Genomic DNA, 26,002 nt, shown 5'->3' with positions numbered 1-26,002 from the left:
AAGTAGGTATGCAATAAATATTTTTTTAATAAATGCACAAAGAAATCCCATTTGCCTGAGATCTCATAACACGTAAGCACCCTGAGCACTAAAGATGATGTTTTAGTTGTTTTGAATGTAAAGGTACCAAACAGCTGCTCTAATTTTTATTACGCGAATCCCATCAAGTGCTTATACTAATTTCCTATAGCAATTTTGAGTATTTCTGAGAATTCAGATGAGAATCAGGTGAAATAACCTTTGGCATTTGAATGTATTGCACCTAATTTTTATTTTCTTTTCCCTTCACACCATCTCTTCCTCTAAACTTTCCTTCTCCAAGCCCCATAAAAAGTTGTCTGATTGGACACATTGGAGTCTAACACAGACTCTGATTTGAAAATTACCAGACCTCTGAGAAGGGCTGATCTTTTCATACGTGGGTATTTAATATGTGTAACTCTAATTGCAATTGACCCCCATCTTCAGTTTTTGTTTTCATTTGAAACAGAAACCTGAACAACTAGGAGCTTGAATTAGAGGGACAGGTGGACTGTCAGCTTGAGAAGTGGCCTCTGAACCCTGTCCCTGAGGATCTGTGCCCAGGATAGCATAACTAATGGCAGGCAGAGAAGGTCATTTTCTTCTTGGTTAGAAACCCTCACTTTAGACTTGGATCATGACCTGGCCTTTCAGTTTGGCACAAATAGGAAATTTTACTAAAAAGTGCAACGGGGCACACATGGCCCTGAATAAACTTGCTTCTGTCCATGTCTCTAGCCTCATTTCCAGCCACTCTCCACACATCTTGTGCTGCCATACTTTGCACTTCTTTGTCTTGTATTCCCCCCCCCCCCAATAAAATGAATCACATAGTAGAACGTTGGGGAGATGGGCAGATGTTTGGAGTAGAAAGCCTCATATGTGCACTAACCAGGCCTAATGATGGGGATGCTTGAGTCTGGAGAACTTAGGCGAGGAACCTCCTAAGTACAGCCGATCTGAATGAACCATTTCCCCCTCTATGCTCCCATAATGCTTTGCCACTGCATCTTTCAAAGCTGCTCTGCATTATATTCTATTTAGCTGGGAATGCGGATATATTCCTCCCTATATCATAATCTTGAAGACATTGTTCATGTTTACTTTCTCATCTCTCTCATTGCTTTTTATAATGCTTTGGGTAATAATCTGGCTGAATACATCTTTTTTCAATTGTCCAAAAAGAATGATGATGCCATGAGACCTGAGAGGGTATCAATTTGAGTCCTATTCAGATCTCCTCCTCATCATCATTGTCCTGTCTCCACTCCCTCCGCCATCACCAACCTAACCCCCAGATATCATTGTAAACAGATATTAAAAAAAAAAAAACAACGTGGTGAGGCTGAGGCTGAGAGTTCTATATTCAGATTTAAGTCACAGTTATTGAATACTCATTTGACGGAGGAGATAGACACTCAAATAACTTTCGACAGCTTGCCAAATGTCACACGACTGCCCAGCTAGTAAGTGGCTCTGCCAGGACTGAAATTCAAGCCCCCTGACACAAAGTCAAAGTCTCTTGCCACAAACACTGGAACATTTAAATGAACGCCTCTCACCCTCTACTTTATAATTCAAATGAACCCAGTTGCTTAATCTGAGACACACTCTGTCCACCATCAGTCAGGATGAAGCTAAATTATTCTGAATATAGGAGTTTCAGTTTATGTACATCTTTCTTTCCATGTTCATGTATTTGTGCCTTTATTTGTATTATGTTTGTCCGTGTGTTTGCATACTTATGTATTCAGGTATTGAGTGTACTTATACGCATGTGAATTTATTTCTTATTTATGCATTTATGTTTTTCTTTATTTTACCTGTAGGGCTGCGCAGCTCTTACTCCCAAGGCTATTAGGAGGGAGCACTTCAGTTAATTATACCCTACTTTCTTACAGTGTTTCTGAGGATTTCAGCTTCAAATCGCTGTTGAATTTCAGCTGAAAGACCCCCAGTTCTTAAGCTTCCAGGGGCGAGGACAGAGAGAGCAGTTGTGTGCAAAACACAATTGCTGAGCTCTGGAAACACCTCAAAGCCAACAGAAGCCTCAATTTTGAGCGCAGGAAAAAAGGAAGCAGAAACTATGTAAGCTTCAAAGAGCATGAGAAAAATAATGAAAACAAACTTGGGAGAAAGCAAGAAGTACTGTGATGCTGCAGAGGAACCAGGGACCTCAGAGAGCTCAAGACATGCAGCTGGCCTGGAGGAGCAGCAGGCAGAACCCAGAGAAAAGGCCAACCTGAGGGGCCTGATGTTTTCTGCCCCGAAAGTGATACAGAACCATGTGGGCATTTGAAAAAGCACACAGGGAAAGCTCATCAGAGACTACAGGGCAGGTCATGGTGTTGAAAGAAACCCCAAGACAGGAAAATTACCAAGTAAATATCATGGAAGAGAGAATAAGTCCAAATGAGGACCAAATTGAGCTTCAGTCTCAAAAGTTTAAAAGTTTAAGCAAACAGCTCTGCACAGTACAAGAAAAGGTAATGGATCTTGAAAACACACCAGAGAGTTATAATACTCGTGTATCTGGCATCCCTGAAGGGACAGATAATGAGAGTGACCTTAAAACCATTGTTAAGAAAATTATTGAAAAAAAACTGTCCAGAGCTAAGCATAGAGCTCAGCTTACACATAAAAACAATTTACAGGTCCCCACTCAAATATAACTCTCAAAGTTACAGTCCAAGGCACAAAATTGTATAGCTCTTAAACTTAAAAAAAAAAAAAAGAAAGAAAGAAAACATCTCACAAGCTGCTCAAGAAAAAAAGAGAGAGAGAGAGAGAACTGATTTTCAACAAGGTAAAGACAGGGCCTATGCCTCCCTATGTCTTCCTTACAACGGAAGAGAGAGAAAGTGGAGCAAGATCTACTACCAGCTCAAGTTCCGGGGTCTAAAGTTCTGAGAGAACCATCCAGTCAAGTTATCTTTCCTATCTGAAGGTGAGAGAAGAAGCTTGAACAATCAACATGACTTCAAGACATTTGGCCCTAGATCTCTGAAACTACTGGCTTTACTGGAAATAGCTACAGCCCAGGGACAGGACACTCTTGGAGATAAGCGGCTACATTGATTTACAAAGCCAAGTTTCTTAATAGAATGTAGATCTTAGTTTTATGATTAATTGCCTTTTTGACGGGTAATTAGTGAAAAATGAAGTAACAGATGTCATGTTGACTGAGTTGAGTGTATCGATCGATTGATCATCTATCTGTCTGTCTGTCTATCCTGCATGAGAAAAGGAGAAAAGTCAATTGGAAAAAGGAAAGGGATGAGAGCGGGATAAGTGAGACAGAGGACGTGAATACAGTAAGATAATAATTAAGGGCAGATGGGATGGGGAGACGTTGGAATATGATAGCTAAAATAGGAAAAAATAATTTTATTGTGAATATGAAACCAATAAGCTTTATTAAATTAACGGACTTATTACAGAAAGAAAATCTCCCCACACCCTCTGTTAAAGGGACTCAGATCTTTTAGAAAATTTGATAGTATCCTAGAGCATAAAAACAAGTAGAACTGAAAGAGACGTGTGTACATTGAAATGATTGCCTATAAACTGGTATTTTTAGAAACAGATTGTGAACAGTGGATGATATTGCTGTGATGTGTTCTTAAACTGCTAATTTGTGTTGCTCTTGCTGTTTACACATCTCCATTTAACTTTAATTATATCATGGGTTAATCAAACAATGAATGGGAATAAAAGAACCCAATTGTTGACTTCTATACTTTCCTTTGGACGAGTCATTACAAGTTCCCAAGTGGCATTCCCTCCTGTCTTCCTTCTCCTCCCAGTTTGAACACAGTGGAGGCAAGTTATGCTCTGAAGCAGAAAAAAAGCTTTCCTGGTGCTGGCACTTTAAAGCATCCCATCTATGTCTGACCTAAACTGTTCATGGGAGCCACTCTGCCTGCCCACACCAGACAGTGGGCTAAGCCTGCCTCTTCCCTTCTGGGGCCATCATCTTCATCCAACACAGGAAAAAGGGACACTGAAATACTTCGCAGTCTACCCTCAGAGCCCACCTTCATTTTATACATCGAGCCCTGAACCCCTGCTCCCGTGTACTCAAATGCACACAACATATAAGCACACACAGGTCTTCTTGCTGTTCCTCATATAAATAAAAGGAACGCTGCGGTGCTAGGAGGATTAGTATGGAGAACAGTGGGATTGTAGTTAACCTTTTGGTAAATGTTTCGTGGGCCTAACAGAACCTTGTGGCCCTGCTAGATTGGAGCACAACAAAACCTCATTTTCTTTACGCACCCATTAACCTTAAGTTAAATTCAACTAGGTAATCACACTGTTGGTTTGCTCTGTGACAGGCATCCAGAGGCTGATCGTGCAGGCACCTATGCCCTGTGGCTCACAATGTGTGTTCTAATTAAATGTTTCAGTTCTGGTTCATCACTTACATTTGATTTATTCTACAAATCTTGCTTCAAAGTCTTGAAAATACCCTCAGTTACAGCTTCCGGAAGTGACTTAGTGCCCCAAACCGTGCCCTTAATAATTGAAATGCTTGACAAAGGATAAGTTGAAACCCCAGCTCTGTGGGCAGGCCCCAGCTTCCACCTCCACCTCCAAAAAGAGGTACTTCTTACCTCCAGAGCTCAAACCCCACCCAGGTCTTGCTGGTGGAACTAACCTGTCTGGTTGGGTCTCCTCACTGTCCCAGAAAACCAGTTGTCCACTTCCCCCACCCCTCCTTAATTTCTTACTTATCTCTTCCACATACCCTCCCCAATTGCAGAAGGGGATGGTGACTGAGGGTTACTGGGGAGTGGGAAGGGGTGCTAAAACACCTTCCCATACTACGTAAAACATATTAGGGGCCTTCTTAATGCACCAAATACTCTAGAGATCTGGCACAATCCTAGGGCGGTTTGCCACAGCAGTGATGTGGGGGCAGGGCAAGGGGACCACAGTGCTCATTGCTCTCTTGAGAGTGTAAGGAAATTGTCAGGATTCTTGGTAGTTCCTGTTTGCCAGTGAGAATCACTGTCCTGAAACATAAAACTGAAAGAAAGTGGTTTGCTAGTAAATGTTTAACAAACAGCTCTCTGGAGGAAAAACAAAACAAAACAAAAAACCTGATTTGTAGCATTCGCTTATTCAGTGGTGTAAATTCGCTGGCCATGGCTAATTGTAAGCTGCCAACCTGATATTACTGAACACTGGGTTGACATAAGATGCGCCTGTTCAGCTCTCCTGGACCAATGCCAACCAGCTCAAGCACATCATTGGGAAGAGATCGGCTTTGCCCTGTGCTTCTCCTGCCTGGACTACTATAAGACATGTTCAGCTTTAAAAAGATTTCCTCATCCTACACTGGACTCAGGGAGAAGTCTCCCCAGACCACCCTGTGTGCAGCATGTGTCCCCTGATGCCTCACCTTGAGCTCCACCTTCTTGAAGCTTTTCTAGCACTCCTTTGGTTCCCAGTACAACTTTTATAAGAGAGTTGCTCTTTTCTTCTAAGCTGAGAGTCTTTGGAGCTTAGAAATTCTTTCTTACAAATCACATTAGTTCTACCACTACCACACAACTTACTTCAACGTATAATAGTATGTACTCAATAAAATATTGTTTTTACCAGTTGTCTCCTAATCCAGAAGAGGTGATTCTGAAGCTTTTGCAGGAGAAACTGTATTCCAGCCCCCTGCTCAAGCTGTGGGTATGACTCGGGAATATTTTCTGGTATCACCGCACCCCGGGACTGTGAAGCTGGGAGCTCCCATACCAGCCCTCTCCTGTCCATTTGGCAAGTTTAAGGGGATGGAGAGGCAGGGGGGCCCTGGCAATTAGGAAGAAGACTAGTCAGGGAGCCTGGTGGCTCAGTTGGGTAAGCGTCAGACTTCAGTTTCAGTCATGATCTCACGGTTTGTGAGTTCGAGCCCTGTGTCAGACTCTGTGCTGACAGTTTGGAGCCTGGAGCCTCCTTGGGATTCTGTGACTTCCTACCCTTCCCCTACTCATTCTCTCTCTTTCTCTCTCTCTCTCTCTCTCAAAAATAAACATTGAAAATATTAAAAACATAAAATAAAGTAAAAACAGAAGGAATAAGACTGATCATTCTTAAACATTCCCTGAAGGAGGAGTTGTTTAATACCAGCCGATTCTAGAGTAATCAACCAGGAAAGAATCCCAGATTTCCTGGTGTGTGTGTGTGGGTGGCTGGGTGCGCGCTCGCACGCGCACGCACGCACGCACATGAAAGATTCAGGATCACAAGCCATAGGCCCACTGGATTCATGATGGGGGAAGGCCAGCAAAGCCAAGGTCAAGAACTCCATCCTAGCTAAGTCTCAGCCCTAGACTACGTTGGCCTCTAACACCAGCTTTATATTTATTATTGGGCTACTCAAGTTTTCTTTAGAAAGGTTGGCCAGACAGTGTTTCTCCTTTTTCAGGCAGGCTGCAAGTTTCAAGACCCACAGAGGTAGCCTAGAGATGAAACTTCTCGTGTCTCAATTGCCAGCTGTAGTTTGAATGAGTTGGCTTGTAGGAGGCCTGAATCTCATAGTGTCCCAGAGCAAGTGTGAGAGCGAGTTGTATTCTTATCTATGCAACCCCAGGACCTTCTGCAGTCTTCCAGTCAGTTAGTGGGGAACCTGGGCTCTAGATTCAGGCTGCTGGTCCAAAGCACAATCTTCAGCCAAGGACTTGTAAAGAGCAGGGGGACACTATCATTGCCTTTTTCTACATTCTTAACAATGCATTTGATTGTTGCTTTTTTATTTTACTAAGTAAAATCTGTTTTTTAATTTTAATTAATGAGTTTTTTTAGTTTTATCATTCCAAACATCCAATGCAGAGGCAGCATTGGATAGTGGTTAAGAACATGGGATTACATTTCACAATACACACAAACATTGAATCATTATGTTGTACCCCTGAAACTGATATAATGTTGTATATCAATTATACTTCATTGAAAAGAAAGATTGAAAGAGCTAAGAAGTTGTTCAGTTACTTTGCATAAAAAGTTTTAGAAAGGCTTTCTGTATAAAACCCAATTGTAGATATATTAAAATCAAGGCAAATAAAAAAAAAAAAAGAAGGAACATGGGACTGTATATACAGACTGTCTGGATATAAATCCTGGCTCTGCCATTTGCTGGCTGTGTCGCCTTCAGGCAATTTGCTCAATTGGCTCTCTGTTTAAGGTTCTTCATCTGTAAAATGGGGCCAACAATGATAGTTATCCCATAGTGTTGTTATGGGGAGAAAATGAGTTGATATTTATAAAGCACTTAGTCCCTGGTACTATCATAGTAATTTCTATACGAATGTTTTGAAAATTGGCATGGATATTTCCATCCTGACAGATAGTAACTATCACTACCGTATTCCAAACAATCATCACATTGAGCCAATTTGATCTTTTACATGTTTCAGGAACCTTTGCTCTCCCCTCCTTCACTGGTTCCACCGCCCTCATCTAGGCCCACAGTAACAGCAAATTGCTTGCATTTTCATGTCTTACTTGCTGGTCTGTCCTAGTGCAGTTCTCTGACTCTAATGGTGCCCCTTCCTCTGGCATGTTTTCCATTACTATTTGTCCTTAGACCACAAACTCCTTAGAAGCAGAAACTCAAACATAATAATAGCAAATAAAGGAGCAGAAACTTCCATTCTTTCTAAATCATCAGCATGGAAGACAACGCCTGGCACAAAGAAAATACTTGACAACCATTCCTTGAATTAATGGAGGCTTGCTGTGACCCAGGCCCCATGTAGTGGTTTACCTGGGGATTTTCATTCAATCCTACCCAAAACTCTGTGTGATGGTAAGTACAATTATTATCCCCATTTTACAAGTAAGAAAACTGAGTCTTGAAAAGGTTAAATAACCTGCCCCCCAAAACATATGTTTACATTCATATGACTATGCTTTTCCTTGAGGGATAATCTGTAGTTTATAATGGTGTGTGGGAACAGAGGATGCCAGGAAGCTACAACTGCTGTTACCTGATGCATAAAGAGATGATATTCACTTTGCCTGTTAAAAAGAGCTGTTATTTGGTTTTTACATGGTTTGTTCTTAAATTGCAGTATTTTTTCTCTAGATAATTTGTAATCTTTTATGTTTAATTAGGCTATTTCTTCCCGACAATGAATTGATCTGTGAGTTTCTTGGACGCTGCATTTTAATCCCATCATACACTAGATGTCAGGAGCTGTGGTTAGCATCTTACCCATACATTTGTCATTTCAAAAAGTCTTTTATGACCAACGAAATCTGTGGAAGGTTGTCTACATCATTGAAAGCATGTTCCTCTAGGGCATTTGGAGAATGCTTTACAGATTAATAGTAGTAGTGGCGGCAGCAGCTACCATTGATGGAGCACCTACCATGTTCTAGCATGCTGTGCTGAAAGTTTGACTTGCGCTATCCATTCAAAGCCCTGCGCCACCTTAGCTTCTACTGTTTTCTTTTACAGATGGGAAAACTGGGACTCAGACAGTGTAACTCACTTCAGGTCACTCAGCTACTGAACCTGGACTGAAATCCAAACTGCTGTGTCTCCAAAGCCTGGGCTTTTATCCCAAACTGGACTTTGGAGGCTGTCCAACTCACTTAACTCTCTCTGAGCTTCAGTTTCCTCATCTGTAAAACGGAGTGAAGTAACACGTCTTGTAGGGTTGCTATGAAGATTCGAACCAATAGCTGCCCAGGGCCCCGAGGCGCACAGTAAGCATTTAAACCGTGGTGGCGACGTGCATGCATAAGTGGGGCATTAAATGGGCAGAGGAAGATCCGAGATCCCTTTAAAGGCATTGGGGAGCTGGAGAGGAGAGATCTACAGCTTTGGCAGTCCTGAGAGCTGGCCCTCTCCCCTCCAGAATACCGTGACCCAATGAAACTCAGAGCGGCAGGAGAGGGGGCAGGGGCCTGAATTTGGCTCGGGCAACCTCTGCAGCGAGTCTGGAGAGAGGCGGAGAGCTGGAAGGGGCGGAGAAATCCCGGCCATCAGAGGACTGCAGGTGTCAGGCAGAGTTGGTGTAGGTGGGCTCCCAGAGCCAGGCTGAAGGAGGGGAGGAGGTTGGAGCAGCCCGGCCGGCGAGCAGGCGGGGGAAGAGAGGGAGGCGGGGCTCGGAGCCCGAGGGGCTGTCCTTAAACAGCTCCTCTCATGCCCGGCAGTTTGCTGCATCTGGAGGAGCTCACTGGAGAATCTCCAACGTCGGAGCGGGGCTTCAACTACCGTAAGTACCTGCAAATGAGCGCATAGCCCAGTGGCTGAAGATTAAATACTGGCCATCAGATCCTAAACAAAAGCCCCCGAAATAGTCTCCCTGCTGTAACTGCCGCAAATCAAACTGCTCCCCAGTCTCTACCCGCTACCCCCTTCATCCCTCCCTTTCTCCGTCCCTCCACGGATCCCAGCCTTGCCTCCCTGAGAATCTCTGGGCACTGTAATTATCTTCCCTTTTCCTTCTCAGTCTTCCCTCCAAACCCTTAGCGAAGCATGTACCCGGCACCCCGCCGAGCCCAACCCCTTTGATTCCTGGAGCCCTCAAAGCTATGCAGGGGGCGAGCCATTAGACATTTCGGGTATGTCACCCTCAAAAGCACTGCGGCGCTGCCTAAGGGTGGGGAAAGTGTTTGGGGTGGAATAGAAGGAGAGGGTAAAAGGGCTAGTCCTTGGAAGTTGGGGGTGGGGGTGGGGGTGTGAAAGCCCCCAAATGGGCGTGGCCAATTAACCTAAAGCTGGCGGCTGTTTCCCAATTCCCTGGGCACAAGAGTCTTCATTTGGGCTGGATCCTTAGTGATTGGGGAGGGGTCAGCCATGCTGAGAAGTTCAGGTTCCTTCATTCTGCTCAAGTCCCCAGGAGGCAAAACCCTGGTTTAGGGGTCTAAGTGGCCACTGTGGAATCTCAGATGGCATTTCTGGGCAGAATCCCAGGTTGAACCTTTCCCTTGGCAGTAGAACCTGGCTTCCCCAATAAATCTTGGCCCAGAGCCCTGGGGGAACAAAGCAACAGGGTGGCACTCAAGCCTGGGCCTGGGCCTGGCCCTGAGAAGAGCAGGGAAAAGGGGCTCTAGGAACTGAGATGGGATGAGCATCGTTAGGGTGCCACACGAGGTTAATACCCCCTTGGGGAAGAAGAAAAATAGCTACCTTTTAATGAAATGTTTACTGTGTGCCTTGTACATATATTATCTCTGATCCAACACAACAAAAACGCTAGGTAGGTGTTTCTCCCCAACTTCACAGATAAAAGAAAAAAAAAAAAGTCCAGAGAGGGTAATTTGAGCATCCTTCTTCAATGTAAAGTGAACAAGGCGAAAGGAAACTGTCTCCTTGGATCTCTGACTTTCCACCTGTTTCCTACAGCCCAGATGTTTGAAAATGAATCTTCTTGTTTTCCTGCTCCTCCAACCTGCCTGGTGTTAGCCCTGGAGCAGATTAGAGGCTTCATTACTAGGGTCTGTTGGGGTGAAGCAAAAGCACCCCTTTTCTGTTCTGGGAGCTGCCTTTACCTCGCTCTACTGAGCTAGGATTACAAGACCAGTGCTCTAACCCCTGAGCTATGGAGCCTGAGCTAGGATTAAACAGCCAGTACCTCAGAGTCTGAATAGAGAGAGTTGGTGGAGGAGAGTTAGCTTGAGTTTGTGTGTGGTGGGGATACACCTTCCCTTGGCAAATGGATACTTTGGGTGTGGTGGGGGAGAAGAGGCAAGAAAGTATAAAGGGTCTACCTTGTGCACATGTGGTCAGTAGTGGGGTTTTTGGAAAATGAAAAGGCCTCGCTGAATTTAAATATTTTTACCATATTCTCTGAAATTCAAACAATTCTCTATATCCTTGGGAGCAATGAACAAAATTGCTTATAAATTGTGGGCAGCCAATACATCATTTACGCCTTATATTAATTAGCTCAAGCACCTTGATTCTCCAACACCTACTTAAGATGGGGAGTTTCAAGCTTTGGGGGGCAAGAGATAAGAATGAGCGTAATACTGCGTCTGAAGCAATCTACAGAAGGGAGGGCCTGGATGGTGTGAAATGGGAAAGGTGAGTAAATGTAAGAAAGGGAGAATTTAAATACTGGTTTTAGAGTATTGGCATCGGAGGTAAACATGAATTTTGGCCTTAGTATTTAATCTTTTTACTTTGTGCAAATTAAATATATCTTCTCTAAGCTTCAGTTTCCTTGCCAGAAAAATGGAGATGGCAGGAAAGCCTCCTTTCCTAGGTTGTTGGAGAACTCAGACTATCTATCTATCAATCTATCTATCTAATCTAAAAAGATTATTCCCTACCCCTCCCATCTCTATCATCCCATGGGCTCCCTCTGGGCTGGATTAACTTGCCCTCTGGGCCTCTGAGATTCCAGGGATGTACAGACATTTCAACCCATCTGACATCTTAGATGCCGGCAAAGACCTTGGGTGGGAAGAGAAGGGGGTGGGGCAAAGGAGCAGGTGACCTTGTAGTACCTTTCATGCCTCTGAAGGAGTGGAAGGTAGGGCTGTCAAGTGCAGTTTAGTGATTCAAACTCAACTTTGAGGGGCAGGACAAGTCCTCTGAGTAAAAATACTTCTGCTTTTAGATCTCACCACCTGCTGAGGGGCAGAACCGTGCCAGACTTGAAGTGCACATTGAGCACCAGAGGCCCCATGACCCTGGACCGGCCAGGGCAGCGACCCACCATGTTGCGGACATTTACTGTCTTGCTCTTTTGCATTCGTGAGTACAAGGAAGGGGTGAGGGGCAAGTAATCCTGTCACAGGTACCCATATGAGTGGACACCTTGGGGAGGGAGGAGAGACTTTTGGGGAATGAGAGTTGGTGGGGTCAGTGTGTGGGCCCTCCTTTACCATTCTCTCTCTTTTCAGGGCTGAGTCTGGGTATGACATCGATAGGTAAGTGAGTCCTGCCACCTCAGGTGGCACCACCTCAGGAACCTGCCACTTCCTGGAGGTTCCGAGACATCAGCTGCCTCCATGGCCCCTGGACATAACTGCCTTGAGACCACAAAGATAATTCCCAGATTGAGCTGGTTGGGAATCAGAGCCCCTCACTTCGTGACTTGGTTTCCCACAGAATACTAAAAAGCTTTACCTCAGATGGAAAGGAAGCCAGACTTGTGCTGTGTTCCCCAACTCACTTGAATCCCTTGAACAAATATCCTGGGGTCCCTATCCCATATCCCACAGGAACAGACACTCTTGTCCCCGAGGGAAGACAAAAAAAGGAATCGGGGTCACAGCTGATTTTAAGGGACATTGTGGGGCATGCTGTGGGAGGGAGAGTGTTGGACCACTCACATCTTTGTGATCTTTGGAAATGACAGTGATGCAGTCACAACCAGAGCTGTGGATAGAGACCAACTACCCTCAGGCCCCTTGGGAGAACATAACACTTTGGTGCAAAAGCCCCTCTCGGATTTCAAGCAAGTTCCTGCTGCTGAAGGATAAGACACAGATGACCTGGATCCGCCCTTCCTCCAAGACCTTCCAAGTTTCATTCCCTTTAGGTGCCCTTACTAAGTACAATGCAGGTCTTTACAGGTGCTGCTACTGGAAGGAGACAGGCTGGTCAGAGCCCAGTAAAGTTTTAGAGTTGGAGGCACCAGGTAAGAAGACAGTGACAGATAGTCAAGAATAAACTCCAGCTCCTGGAATTCAAACTTGCCTTCGCAGAGCATGATTTGTTTAATTAATTCATTTGTTTACCTCAAATGCATGAATGCATACATGCAGGCATTCCACAGTAAGTGCCTACTCTTTATAGGTAATGCAGAATGAGGTTGCAGTCTCTGGAACATTTCTAGAGAGCAAGCTCTCAACATAGGGGAGACCCTAGATGGGAGAAGGAAGGGTGGCAAATAAGGATGGTAAAGGGAAGTCTTCTTTAAGTAGCACTCTCCTCTGCTGCTCACTGAGCAGCACTATCCTTGCTCTACCTGAATTCTAGTTCATTCTCTCCTTCTAGGTCAGCTGCCCAAGCCCATCTTCTGGATCCAGGCTGAGACCTCCCCTCTTCCTGGATGTAATGTTAACATACTCTGCCATGGCTGGCTGCAGGATTTGGTATTCATGCTGTTCAAGGAGGGATATGCAGAGCCCGTGGATTACCAAATCCCAACTGGGACAGTGGCCATATTCTCCATTGCCAACATGACACCTGAGAGCGAAGGGGTTTACATCTGCCGCACTCATATCCAGATGCTCCCCACTCTGTGGTCAGAGCCCAGCAACCCCCTGAAGCTGATTGTGGCAGGTGGGTGCGGCTATGGCTGCTGGGGTCTGATGATTGTTGTCCCAGGGATCATGGCTGGATGAACCAGGCTTTCTGAATTTACATTTCTTAGCCAGGTCCTAGGCCCTGCAAGGCCTCTGAGCTACAGTCATGTGACATTTTACTGAGATGCAAATTAGAATCCCACATTCTACAAGGCAGGTGTGTGGGAGCCAATCACTTTGCTAGCGAGTGAGCCCAACCAAGTGTGCGGCAGCTTCAACTCATCACAGCTTTGTTGTTCTGTATTTATTGAACATGACGCATTCATTCATTCATTTGACTAATATTTATTGAGCACTTCATATGTGCCAGGCACTGCCACTGCAGTCTTATAAGCTGGTTTTTAAATTTTAAATGCATTTTTGTTGTATTTGTGATTATTATTTTTAAGTGTGGAAAACAGAATGGATTGTGCAAGTGCTGGTGATAAAAATAAACAAAAATGGTAAAAGGTGATAGTTCGTATTTTAGAAATGGCTTCATAAATGACTTTAGTCCTATATATGTAAATCTGATAAGACAGTCAACCTCTAAACACAGCAGAAGTCTCCCGAAAATGTTCAAATGCCAGACGCACACCCGAGCCCCAATTTGCCCACCCCATGGCCTAGATGCTTTCAGACAGAATTGGCCACATTTGCATCAGTTATTCCATCAATCCCCATCAATAGGCTTGGGGAAAGCCGTGGCGCAACAGAAGGTACCCCGGACTTAGAAGCATTAATCTTGGTTTCTAGTTCAACCTCTGACACCACCTCCCTGTGTGATCTTGAGCAAGTCACTTCACCTCTCTGTGCTTCGGTTTCCCCCACTCTAAAATGGGATGACGGTATCTATACAACCTACTGTATGATGCCCCTCTGTGCCTCGGTTTCCTGATTTGCAAAATTGGTATAAGAATAATGCCTACCTCACAGGGTTGTTGTGAGGATGTGCCTAAATATAATATATGTACAGTGCCTGGCATATAAGTTCTCAATAAATGGTAGATGTTAATTTCATTAGTATAGCTTCTTATTGAGGATCAAATAACAAAGACTGTCTGTTTGAACTGTGTGTATGGATGTTTGTTGCACGAATGTCCTTCCAGAGTAGATTCCACTAACATACACTTTGGCAGTTACCTACTCACTGGTATCCCTCACTAGGCCATCAACTCTTTGCTGACAGGGACTGTGTCTACTTGTAAACCCTTATACCTACATGATGCCTGAATGCTACATCCTAAATGCTCAATGAGCACATGACAGAGCTGATCTTTCTAATAATGGATGGGTGGGTCTACCTGGGATGGCAGTGGGTAAGAAGGAATGGTATGGGAGTAAGGCCCGCCCCTTATTTTGTAGTATCATTCCCTTAGGGGAACAGTACATGGAAAAGAGGGTGTGGCCCCATTAACAGATTTCTTTGGGTTGAAGACTTATTGGCCAATCCCTCCTTATTGGTTTCTTCCTATCTTGTGCTGGAAGTAGGGTCTTATTGGGCTTAATGTGTTCGAAAGCCATTTTTATTCCTGCAGTAGTATTCATGCTCTACAAAGATAGCATCAAAAGTACACTTGAAGAAGTTTGGTTTCTTGGGTGGTTGGAAGAAGTACATTTGGCATTCCAGGAACCTAAAGATACAGGCAATTACAGATGTAGCTATTCCACGGAGACACAGCCCTATACATAGTTAGAGCTCGGTGGATCTGATTAAGTCTGGTGAGCGGGGAAGTACCTAAGTGGACATGCCCTTGATTATCTCCTAGAAGAGGCTGAGATTCAAGGAAGGGAGAGAGAGTAGAGGCTAAACTTCAGCTACCACACCCTGTCTTTAGAAAAAACTAGGAAAATAAAACTAGAAGATAATAGGGAAGATTCAACCTATTGCTAATTCAGGGTCTCTCCCCTTTCTAGGACTCTATCCCAAACCAACTCTGACAGCATATCCTGGGCCCATTATGGCACCTGGAGAAAGCCTGAGCCTCAGGTGTCAGGGGCCAATCTATGGAATGACATTTGCCCTAATAAGGCTTGAAGACTTGGAGAAATCCTTTTACCGCAAGAGGCCAATAAAAAATGAGGCCTATTTCTTCTTTCGGGCTTTGAAAATCCATGATGCTGGACATTACCTCTGTTTTTACTATGATGGGTCATACAGGGGTTCACTCCTTAGTGATATCCTGAAAATCTGGGTAACCGGTAAGAGAGGGGAATGCCATTCATCTATGCTAGGGGCTAAGTATATACAACTCCCTCTGGGCCTCCTGGAGAACCTGGTCATGCAGCCAGGGCTAACAGTGGGGAAGAGAGCAGAATTTGTACAACTGGGCTTAGGATTTGCCAAGGGTGGACTGGAGGAAGAGAACCCTTAGTGGTGGGAAGCGAGGCAGACTACTAGCCCTTTCTATTTTGGGTCTTGTCCTAGACACTTTCCCCAAGACCTGGCTACTTGCTCAGCCCAGTCCTGTGGTCCAAATGGGTCAGCACATGAGCCTGTGGTGTCGAGGGCCAGTGGATGGAGTGGGGCTTGCACTCTATAAGAAAGGAGAAGACAAACCACTTCAGCTCTTGGATACTGCCAGCACTGATGACGATGAGTCATTCTTCCTCAACAATGTGACCTACAGTGATGCTGGCGTCTATAGCTGCCTCTATCTCCTCTCCTGGAAGACCTCCATCAGGATGACATCACACAACACCATGGAGCTCGTGGTTGTAGGCAAGTGCTAACAAATGTGTGTTTTTATCACCATTATTGTATTCTAAGAAGGAGCTAGCAGCCCTATACCCTCTTGGATTTATGAGCCAAGGAAAAATACACTAGGAAGGTGGTGTGGAATTTTCTCCAAAAACTTTAGGTATTTTCTCTCCCAGGATTGCTACCCAAGTCCTACCTCTCAGCATGGCCTAGCCCCATTGTGTCCCCTGGAAAAGTTATTTTCCTTCTGGCCAGGGGAAACTCACAGGTGTCAGGTCTTCCTGAGAGAAGGTAGAAACCCAAGAGTCTTTAGAGCACTGAGGAGTGGGCCAAAAGGTTCTGATGCACAAAGTTTGAGACCTCTGATCTAGTGGAAGTGGAAAAGCAGAAAAGATCAAATAGGAAGCTGGGAAACATTTGTTGGGGGAAGGGGTATTGAGTTCAAGGTCACTTATTCTAACTCTGGTTTCTGGATTGGTGCAGATAAGCCCCCCAAACCCTCCCTGTCAGCTTGGCCCAGCACTGTGTTCAAGCTAGGAAAGGCAATTACCCTCCAGTGCCGAGTACCTCATCCAGTACTCGAATTTTCTCTGGAATGGGAGGAAAGAGCAACATTCCAAAAATTCTCGGTGGATGGAGACTTCATCATCAGTAATGCTGAAAGGAAAGGCACAGGGACCTACAGTTGTAGTTATCGCATAGAGGCACACCCCAACATCTGGTCACATCGCAGTGAGCCCCTGAGGCTGATGGGGCCAGCAGGTGAGAGGACAGCTCTTCATGTATATGCCCCTCCGTGGCTTTGGTCATGATAGCCCTGGGATCCCAGAGCAGTGCCCAGAAAGCTATGGAAAGGGGAGTCAGGGGCTTATAAGTTAAGGTCCTTGTGTTTGTGCACTCCTCCCCTGGGGTGGCCTCATAATCATTCAAAGGCAGTGAGCAGGATACTTTCAAAGCTCCCATTCTTTATGAAAAAGAAGGCCACGTCTATTCACCTTCCCTTCACCGTCAGAAACCAGCCCCTGCCACCCCTCCCCTGAATGTTTTCGCCTCCCCCTTTCTCTATCAAGGCCCCTTCTTCTGGTCTTCTCTAGCCACAGGCTTTCTCACCTGGAATTACGTTCTGAATGAAGCTATCAGGCTGTCCCTATTCATGCAGCTTGTTGCCTTGCTGTTGGTAGTGCTGTGGATAAGGTGGAAGTGTCGGAGACTCAGAATCAGGTAACTGTCTTGTCCCAGCCTCCTGTTCTTCAATGTAGCTCAGTCCAGGCTCCCCAGAGACTCAGACACAGGGCATGCTCTATTTGATACAAGTCACAGAGTCACACCCTTTGTATGCCCCACCTTCTGCCTGTCAAAGACAAGACTTTCTCATCCCAGCTGTTTCTCTTTCACCTTGCAGAGAGGTCAGCACCCAAGCCAGAGGGTGGAGAAACATATACTTCTCAGAGATGAGAAGTAATCAGAACCTCATCCATTGATTTCCCCCCCAACAGGAGAGTACCCAAATCTCAGCCCCTCAGAGATGATTGATGTCTTCCACATTAACTTAGTCTGAACTTCTTCTCTTGTAAGAAGCCAAGCTGTCCTGTGTCTCCAGGTGTTACCCAACTCCCATCCCAACTTTGCATCATTACTCCTAGCTTTCAAGGGCGAGAGAGCCTTGTGGTCCATCCTAGTTGCCCTAGAAACCAGTATTTCCACTGCTCTGGCCTCCAACCATCTGTGCAGGGCATCCTGAGAGTATAATCTTAACCTAGATGGGCATCTGATGAGGCAGTGGATTGGGCCTGGGCATCAAACTGCTTCCTCTGAAACAAACAGGCTGTCCTGCCATTTCCTATGATCTTTTGATGTCCTCTGGGCCATCCCCCTCTCTCTCTGATCCCCATGGCCTGTGCTTAAGCTATTCTGCTTAAAAACAAGGAGACAAATGACAGCTCCCAGCTTCGTGGGGGCTTCAGCCCCTGAATGCCTTATCTAGTCCCCCCCCAACCTCCTAGTTCCTGGCTATAGCCCCCTCACCATTATCACAGGCCTTTGTGTATTCCATACACAAAGGCTGATGACTATGATTTGTGTCTGTGTTTTCCACTAGGATCTGAAGGATAGAGTGCTTGGGTAATTAGAAGGGAGCCCCCTAAATCTTCTGCAAAAACCACTACCCTTTGAGTTTTCAAAAGGTCTCAGTGGGGGTCCAGTCTTAGTTGTCCTTAGAATCTATCCTGAGTCTTGCATCTGGGGGTAACCTCAAAGCCAGGAGTTAGAAAAAATGTGACTTCAAGTGCCCTACTTCAACTCAGGACCACCGCATCAAAGAATGGGTTCAGAAACAGATTTGAGAAAAAGCAGCTTGAAAAGCATGTTTCGTGATCAGGAAGTGGGGGCGGTCAGTGTTTTCTAAGTACAAATTGCCAAGTGGATTTTGGCTTAATATCATCTAATTCTACAGGACCCATAACCCAAAGCTGCTGCACATTGCTAGTCATAATCTGGGTGGGGGTAGAGAGATCCCACTCTCTGACAAGCTTAGCTCAGCACTGACAATCTTCCGGTAATTCACCACGGCTGCCTAGGCAACCCTTCCATAACAAAGGCAGGTGAGGCAGGTCGGTCGGAGGACCAATACTGCCATAATAAAAACTGCTTCCAAACTTAAACTTGATGACTGAGAAACACCCAAGATTTTTCCCTCCACCCCCACACCCACCACCCAGAGCTGCCGATCACTCTGAGCTCCAGGGGTTCTGAGGGCTGGGGTTACAAAAGCATTTTCACATCTGACAACTCAGTTCCAGCAACAGCCTAATCAGGGGCCAAGGGGAGCTGACACCTGATACAGGCTGGGGAGGGGGGAGGGGGCGGGGGGCACGTGGGTCATGAAAGACCAAGAGGTTTGTAGGTGGTGAGGTCCTCAAAAAGAAAAGTCATCGATGTCAGAAAAGATTATATCCCATTATCCTGCCCAAATCCAATCCCTATTGGGTGGTGAGAAAGCCAATGACATAAATTGCCGCCCCCTTCTCTCCGCCCTCCCCCTAACCCCAGCAGTTCCTCTCGTCTCTTTTCTGGTCTCACTAGAGAAGCCTGGTTGCTGGGGACTGCTCAAGGGGTCACCATGCTCTTCATAGTCACTGTCCTCTTCTGCTGTGGTGAGTACAAGGGGGTGGGGAAGGGGCCTGGGCAGAAGGCCGGGGGAATCCCGTGCGGGAGGGGGCAGAGCCTTGGCAGCAATTTCTTTTGCAGGACTGTGCAATGGGGTATTGACAGAAGAGACTGGTGAGTTTTTCCTGCTCCAGACTGGGACATTCCTTCCTGGAGATCCGAAATAACTACAGAGTGTCAGTGTCAGTGGCCAGGGAGTGACTGGTTGGGAGGGAAAGACAGCCAGGAAGGGGCACTTGCTAAAGCTGCTGGCAAAATTCGGCCTCCAACTCTGCTTTTCTGCCTGCAAAATGCCCCCTTCCCAAGCTTCTGCGCTTTTCTGAGGCTCAGCTGAGACATAAGCTTCCTCTTTCCCCTAGCACCTGCAGAAGGAAGTAAAAGAGTTTGGGTTTGGGTTGAAAGGGGAGGTAGGCAATGTGATCTGGGTAGGGGGTTCAAGGGCAAAGAGGGGGGGAGGGGAGGGAGGAGGGAAGATGGCTTCATTAACTCTGCTGTTTCTAGAAATAATCATGCCAACCCCTAAGCCCGAGCTGTGGGCAGAGACCAACTTCCCTCTTGCCCCGTGGAAGAACTTAACCCTCTGGTGCAGAAGCCCTTCTGGCTCAACTAAGGAGTTTGTGTTGCTGAAGGATGGGACCGGGTGGATTGCAACTCGCCCGGCCTCAGAGCAGGTCCGGGCTGCCTTCCCCCTTGGCGCCCTGACCCAGAGCCACACCGGGAGTTACCATTGCCATTCGTGGGAGGAGATGGCTGTGTCAGAGCCCAGTGAGGCTCTGGAGCTGGTGGGCACAGGTAAGAAAAGGCAGAGGCTCCTCCCAGGGTGATCCTCAGTGCCCTGAGACTCCAACACTGTTCCTGAGGGTGGGGGAATAATGCACACTGACCTGGAGCCCAAGGGGCTTGTGCTGCAAGTAGGAGAGGACGGGCCCTGAAATGGGGGAGGGGATTGGGAACAGACTTATAGGAAGAGTCAAAGGCCAGTGCGGGATGGATTTCTTTTTTGCTGACAAAGTGACTCCAAGTGTCCCATCTGTCCACCTCCAAACTTTGGCCTCCTTTTCCACCCCATTTTTGTTTCTCAGACATGCTCCCCAAACCTGTCATTTCTGCTTCCCCCCCAATCCGGGGCCAGAAACTGCAAATCCGGTGCAAAGGATGGCTGGCAGGCATGGAGTTTGTTCTGTACAAGGAGGGAGTGCAGGAACCTGTCCAGCAACTTGGTGCGGTTGGGAGAGAAGCCTTCTTTACAATCCAAAGAATGGAGGCTAAAGACCAAGGCAATTATAGCTGCCGTACTCACACTGAAAAGCGCCCCTTCAAGTGGTCTGAGCCCAGTGAGCCCCTGGAGCTTGTCATAAAAGGTAGAGCTGAAAAGGGTGTGTGAGAGAGGAGTGGGGGGAGGCAAAGCTCTGGGTCAGACACTCTTCTCCCCACAGAAACTTTGCTGCTGGTCCTAGGAGCCTGTGTCCAATCTTAGAGCCAGGCAGGCGTGGCGCTGGGAGTGCTGGGGCCTCTGGCTGCGCGATATTAATAGCCATAATCGTTATTAATAGCTGGGGTTTGTGGAGGGTGATTTAAGTTTTCTAATTATTTTCAGATCAATTATCTTATTTAGATATAGAGCAAATATTCAAGGGAGGTGGAACAGGTACCATTCACCCTTCTTGCCCAAATGGGCAAACTGAGCCTCAGGGGACCAGCAGAGCTCTAGTGAAAGTTCACTCTTTTAGCTGTCTATCCGAGGAGGTGAGGGGTGGGGGTCAGGAGTCCCCTGTGAGAAGTCCGTCTGCAAAGTGGACTTGCTTTGATTTTTAAATGCACCTACTGGTGAATGAAGGGCTATAGAAAACAAAGCAGCTTCCAGAAATCAATGTTTGCTATATTAGCTATCTTTCTTTTTGGTTTCTTAATTTGGTTTTGTGTTGTGTTTTGTCTTTTGCCTTCTAGAAATGTACCCCAAGCCCTTCTTCAAGACATGGGCCAGCCCTGTGGTCACTCCTGGTGCCCGAGTGACTTTCAACTGCTCCACTCCCCACCAGCACATGAGCTTTATTCTTTACAAAGATGGAAGCGAAATAGCATCCAGTGACAGGTCTTGGGCAAGTCCAGGGGCCAGTGCAGCTCACTTTCTGATCATTTCAGTGGGCGCTGGTGATGGAGGGAATTACAGCTGCCGCTATTATGACTTTGCTATCTGGTCTGAGCCCAGCGACCCTGTGGAGCTCGTGGTGACAGGTCAGGAGGGGGGGCATGCAGATGGAGACAGTATTGACCCTGGGACAGTGGGTGGAAGGGCTGTCAGCAGGAGAGGAAAAGCGCTCTTTCTTAAAGTCACCAAGATGAAGCATGCGACTCTTGATCTTAGGGTCATGAGTTCAAGCCCCACGTTGGGCGTGGAGCCTATTCAAGTACATAAATAAATAAAATAAAAGTCACCAAGAATGTGCTTAGGAAAGTGCCTGGCACATGGTAAGCAGTCCATGGAAGGCAGCTGACTATATTATTATTGATACAGAGAGAAGAGTCAAAGGAGAGGGGAGAAGGGAGAGGCAAGTAATTCACTTCTAGGGAAAGAAGGAAGGCAGTTGCGGGTGTCCAATCCCCAAGGCCAAGCTCATGTTGCTTTATTTCTGAAATCTTTTTGTGGCTTGGCCTAGAGCTTTAGGCTCAATGTTCACTTTTTCTTTAGATGGTCTGTCAGAGATTGGTGGGCTGGATGGCCCTCAGAGAAAAGGAAAAGACCTTGAAATGACAGCTGCATATTATGCAGCCATTACAAATGATAGTTTTCAAAGGCTGATTAACGTCATAGGAAACTGTTTACTATATAAAGTTAAGTGAAAAATGTTAACCTACACAACTGTGCATACAGTAGGATCCCAATATGCAAATCGTTACAGCTACAATGATATGGGTACACATAGGAAAAAATGAAAACGAAATACAGAGAAATGTATAAAGAATGGTTATATTTGAGTGGTAGAATTGTATTTCCTTAGGTTTTCTCTGTATTTTCTTTTTTTGTTAAATTTATTTATTTTGAGAGAGAGTGCATGCACATGAGCAGGGTAGGGGCAGAGAGGGAGGGAGAGAGAGAATCCCAAACAGGCTCCTCATGGTCCGCACAGAGCCCAATGTGGGAGTCAAACCCATGAACTGTGAGATCATGACCTGAGCTGAAATCAAGAGTCAATCGCTTAATGGACTAAGCCACCCAGGCGCCCCTTCAGTATTTTCTAATTTGCTACGATGAACACATACTGTTTCTTACAATAACACTAGAAAAGCAATTTCCAGAATGGGGGGGGGGATAGGCTTCTCTCATGTTGTGGTCTCTTGAATTTCAGAATACTACCCGCAACCCACTCTCCTGGCGCAGCCAGGTCCTGTGGTGCTTCCTGGAAAGAATGTGACCCTGCGCTGCCAAGGGGCTTTCCCAGGCATGAGGTTTGCCCTCTTGCAGGAAGGAAACCAGGTTCCCTTACAGTTCCAGAGCACCTCAGGGAACTCAGCTGACTTCCTCCTCCATACCGTTGGAGCAGAGGACTCTGGGAACTACAGTTGTGTCTACTACGAGACAACCATGTCAAATAGGGGATCGCATCTCAGCAAGCCCATTATGATCTGGGTGACTGGTAAGAACAGACAAGATAGGAGACTGGGACAGAGACAACTGGAGTAGGGATTAGGGATGGTAGAAGGCTAGGCCAGACCCTAGAGGGGAACCATTGCATCCAGAAGGAGAAAGGTAAAGGGTAAATGCAGCTAGTGATAAGTTTCCATACTCACTACTTTCCATCTTCCATCTCTTCCTAGACACGTTTCCCAAGCCATGGTTGTTTGCTGAGCCCAGTTCTGTGGTTCCTGTGGGGAAGAATGTTACTCTCTGGTGTCAGGGGCCAGTCCATGGAGTAGGGTACATTCTGCACAAAGAAAGAGAAGCCACTTCAGTGCAGCTCTGGGGATCTACCAGTAATGATGGGGCATTCCCCATCACCAATATATCTGGTGCTAGCATAGGGCGTTACAGCTGCTGCTACCACCCTGACTGGACCAGCCCTATCAAGATACAGCCTAGCAACACTCTGGAACTCATAGTCACAGGTAAGGGGAAGGTGCTCTGGAATGGGCATGGGAGCATAGAGAGGAGAGAATGGACCACAAGACACTTCATGGAAATAGTTTTTGAAGAGCTCAAGGAGAGGCAAGCAATAGTCTTCCCTCTTTATTGAACAGACTCCAAGGGTGGCACACTGGAAAGTGGCTTCCTCTCTCTGACCAGTAGTTAATTTTTTCTAGGTTTGCTCCCCAAACCCAGCCTCTTAGCCCAGCCAGGTCCCATTGTAGCCCCTGGAGAAAATATGACTTTTCAATGCCAAGGGGAACTTCCAGACTCAACATTTGTCCTGCTGAAGGAGGGCACTCAAGAGCCTTTGGAGCAACAGAAGCCAAGCGGGTACAGGGCTGACTTCTGGATGCCAGCGGTGAGAGGTGAAGATTCTGGGATCTATAGCTGTGTTTATTATTTGGATTCTGCTCCCTTTGCGGCTTCCAATCACAGTGACTTCCTGGAGATCTGGGTGACTGGTAAGGTCCTAGAGACCTCAGTAATAGTCTAGATTTTATAGTCTAAAGTAGTTAGCCCTAAGCAGGTTCAGAGTCACTTCTAATACTGGTTGGTTGTCCTGTTTGGTTGCAGATAAGCCCCCTAAGCCCTCGCTGTCAGCCTGGCCCAGCACTATGTTCAAGCTAGGGAAGGACATCACCCTTCAGTGCCGAGGACCCCTGCCAGGTGTTGAATTTGTCCTGGAGCATGATGGAGAAGAGGCTCCTCAGCAGTTCTCAGAGGATGGGGACTTCGTCATCAACAATGTAGAAGGAAAAGGCATTGGCAACTATAGCTGCAGCTACCGCCTCCAGGCCTATCCTGATATCTGGTCGGAGCCAAGTGATGCCCTGGAGCTGGTGGGGGCAGCAGGTGAGAGGATAATCCCTCCATCATCTTAGCATGACCCACCTGGGATCCTAAAGACACCAATGGAGACCTGATGGAGACCACCCAAATGTGGAGGTGGGAGGGTTTGGAGTCTGAGACCTCAAGTGTGGCCATCTTTCTCCCAGGGATGGTAGGGAGGTGGGACCTCAGATTCACTCACAGATAGTGAGCAGGATACTTTCAAGGCATCTTCTACCCCCCAAAAGGAGAGCTGCTTCTGCCTCAGCATAAGCACTGACTCTTACCAACCCCTTCACATTCTCAACACGCGGCTTCCAAGTGAATCCTGGAGTAGGCCAGATGACTGGGCAAAAGAGGTCAGGAGAACAGACATGTGATAACCTCCATGACTTTGGTTTCTGTTCTTTTATCATCACAGGGCCTGCTGCTCAGGAGTGCACTGTGGGGAACATTGTCCGGAGTAGTCTGATTGTGGTGGTAGTTGTAGCCTTGGGGGTGGTGCTAGCCATAGAGTGGAAGAAGTGGCCTCGACTCCGAACCAGGTAAATGCCTCATGTCAACCTCCTTCTATAAACCCAGGGCTGCTGGAGAAATGCTCCTTGAATATCTAAGCCCCATAACACAACCTGTTTTCAGGTTAACAGTTTTGGGTCCTCCCTTAGTCATGTCTTTTTCTCTACACAGGGACTCAGAGACAGATGGAAGAGACCAGACCATAGCCCTTGAAGAGTGTAACCAAGAGGGAGAACCAGGCGCCAACACCAGCTCTCCCTCATCAGTCTCTCAGGAAACCTCAGTGGAACTGCCAGTCCCAATATAATAATCTTCTCATTTACAAGAGCTTTCTTCTCCTCTCTTTTATCCTCAGAGACCTGCAGATTCAACTGATTATACTAGGAGTCAACCCCATCTACTGTTCTTGGCCACTAATCACCTGAGCTGGGTCAAAGGGATTCTGGGAGTTGAGAGCTCTTACAGGGTGAGATGTTTCCCGAAGAGAGATTCCCTACCCCTGTAACTCCTCACTGTACTGATTTACTGGTGCATGAAATTCTATTAAAAACATATCTTCTGAATAAATAGAGTATTCACTATTTAACTGAAAAAACTATGGCAGTGGTTTTTCCATGGATCGGTTGTCTACTTACAGCATAGAAATGGTGTATTGGAACTGACCTCCATGGAAGAGTAAGAGAGCATGGGGCTGCTAGCACAAAAGGAGCTTAAGGATGGGGTGGGGAAGGAGGGAAGGCTCCAAAAGAATACTTCCCAATTTGGTTTGAGACACTGTCACTGAGTAGAATGTCCTTTTGTCTTTCCATCTCATTATTGGATGGATGAATGGATGAATGGCGATGTTCCTTCCAAGTTCAGCCCAAGGAGGGCAAACATTGAAAGTATATCCTTTTTACCCTGTTACTTGTAGGTCCATAGTATGCCTGCCTTCAAACATCAGAATTAGCCCTCTGCAGAACTTTGAAATTGACAAAGTTGCTTTGTGGCCCTTACCTAACAATCATGGAGTGTACATTAATTCACTCAAGTCTAAATGATTGATAAAAGCTGAATAGTTTGATGATCCCTAAAGAGAGCTTTGTTTTCCCAAAGAAATCGGTATCTGGTGTTGGGATCTCAGAGAGTGAGTAAGCAGATGCGGTGGTTGATTTGAAGAAGGGAGCCTCCCAGTGTCTCCTCCCAGGACTCCAAGTGGCTGCTGGCTTGCATTTTGAGCCCTTGATGTTCCTCCCTGGATCAGCATGACATTTGCTCCATGGGTGGGAATTCAGTACACATTAGGGGGATTGGAATGGGGAAGGGGGCTTACCTAGTTCCTTGAACCTGTTCAAGACCTCAGAAGTATTGTCCTACATGTCCTAGAGGAGGTCATGATTCCTTTAAACCTGACT

The 26,002-nt window shown here is 46.2% G+C and overlaps 1 protein-coding gene across 1 annotated transcript; it reads left to right on the top strand.

Moving 5' to 3' along the window:
• The first annotated feature begins 8,842 nt into the window (after positions 1 to 8,842).
• Positions 8,843 to 25,203, top strand: IGSF1 (immunoglobulin superfamily member 1). Its single transcript, XM_019824302.2, has 21 exons — positions 8,843 to 9,044; positions 9,184 to 9,245; positions 11,598 to 11,734; positions 11,884 to 11,910; positions 12,342 to 12,623; positions 12,983 to 13,270; positions 15,190 to 15,474; positions 15,701 to 15,994; positions 16,457 to 16,735; positions 17,068 to 17,194; positions 19,055 to 19,125; positions 19,220 to 19,252; positions 19,640 to 19,930; positions 20,221 to 20,499; positions 21,086 to 21,373; positions 22,486 to 22,773; positions 22,955 to 23,242; positions 23,438 to 23,725; positions 23,838 to 24,116; positions 24,514 to 24,637; positions 24,780 to 25,203. Exons 3-21 carry the CDS (start codon positions 11,665 to 11,667, stop codon positions 24,913 to 24,915), a joined length of 4,017 nt encoding a protein of 1,338 aa, XP_019679861.1. The 5' UTR covers positions 8,843 to 9,044; positions 9,184 to 9,245; positions 11,598 to 11,664; the 3' UTR covers positions 24,916 to 25,203.
• Positions 25,204 to 26,002: the final 799 nt, after the last annotated feature.

This window comes from Felis catus, chromosome X, assembly GCF_018350175.1.
Source record: "Felis catus isolate Fca126 chromosome X, F.catus_Fca126_mat1.0, whole genome shotgun sequence".
NCBI lineage: Eukaryota > Metazoa > Chordata > Mammalia > Carnivora > Felidae > Felis > Felis catus.
The sequence above is the reverse complement of the archived record's forward strand: the minus strand, read 5'-3'. Positions and strand labels throughout refer to the sequence as shown.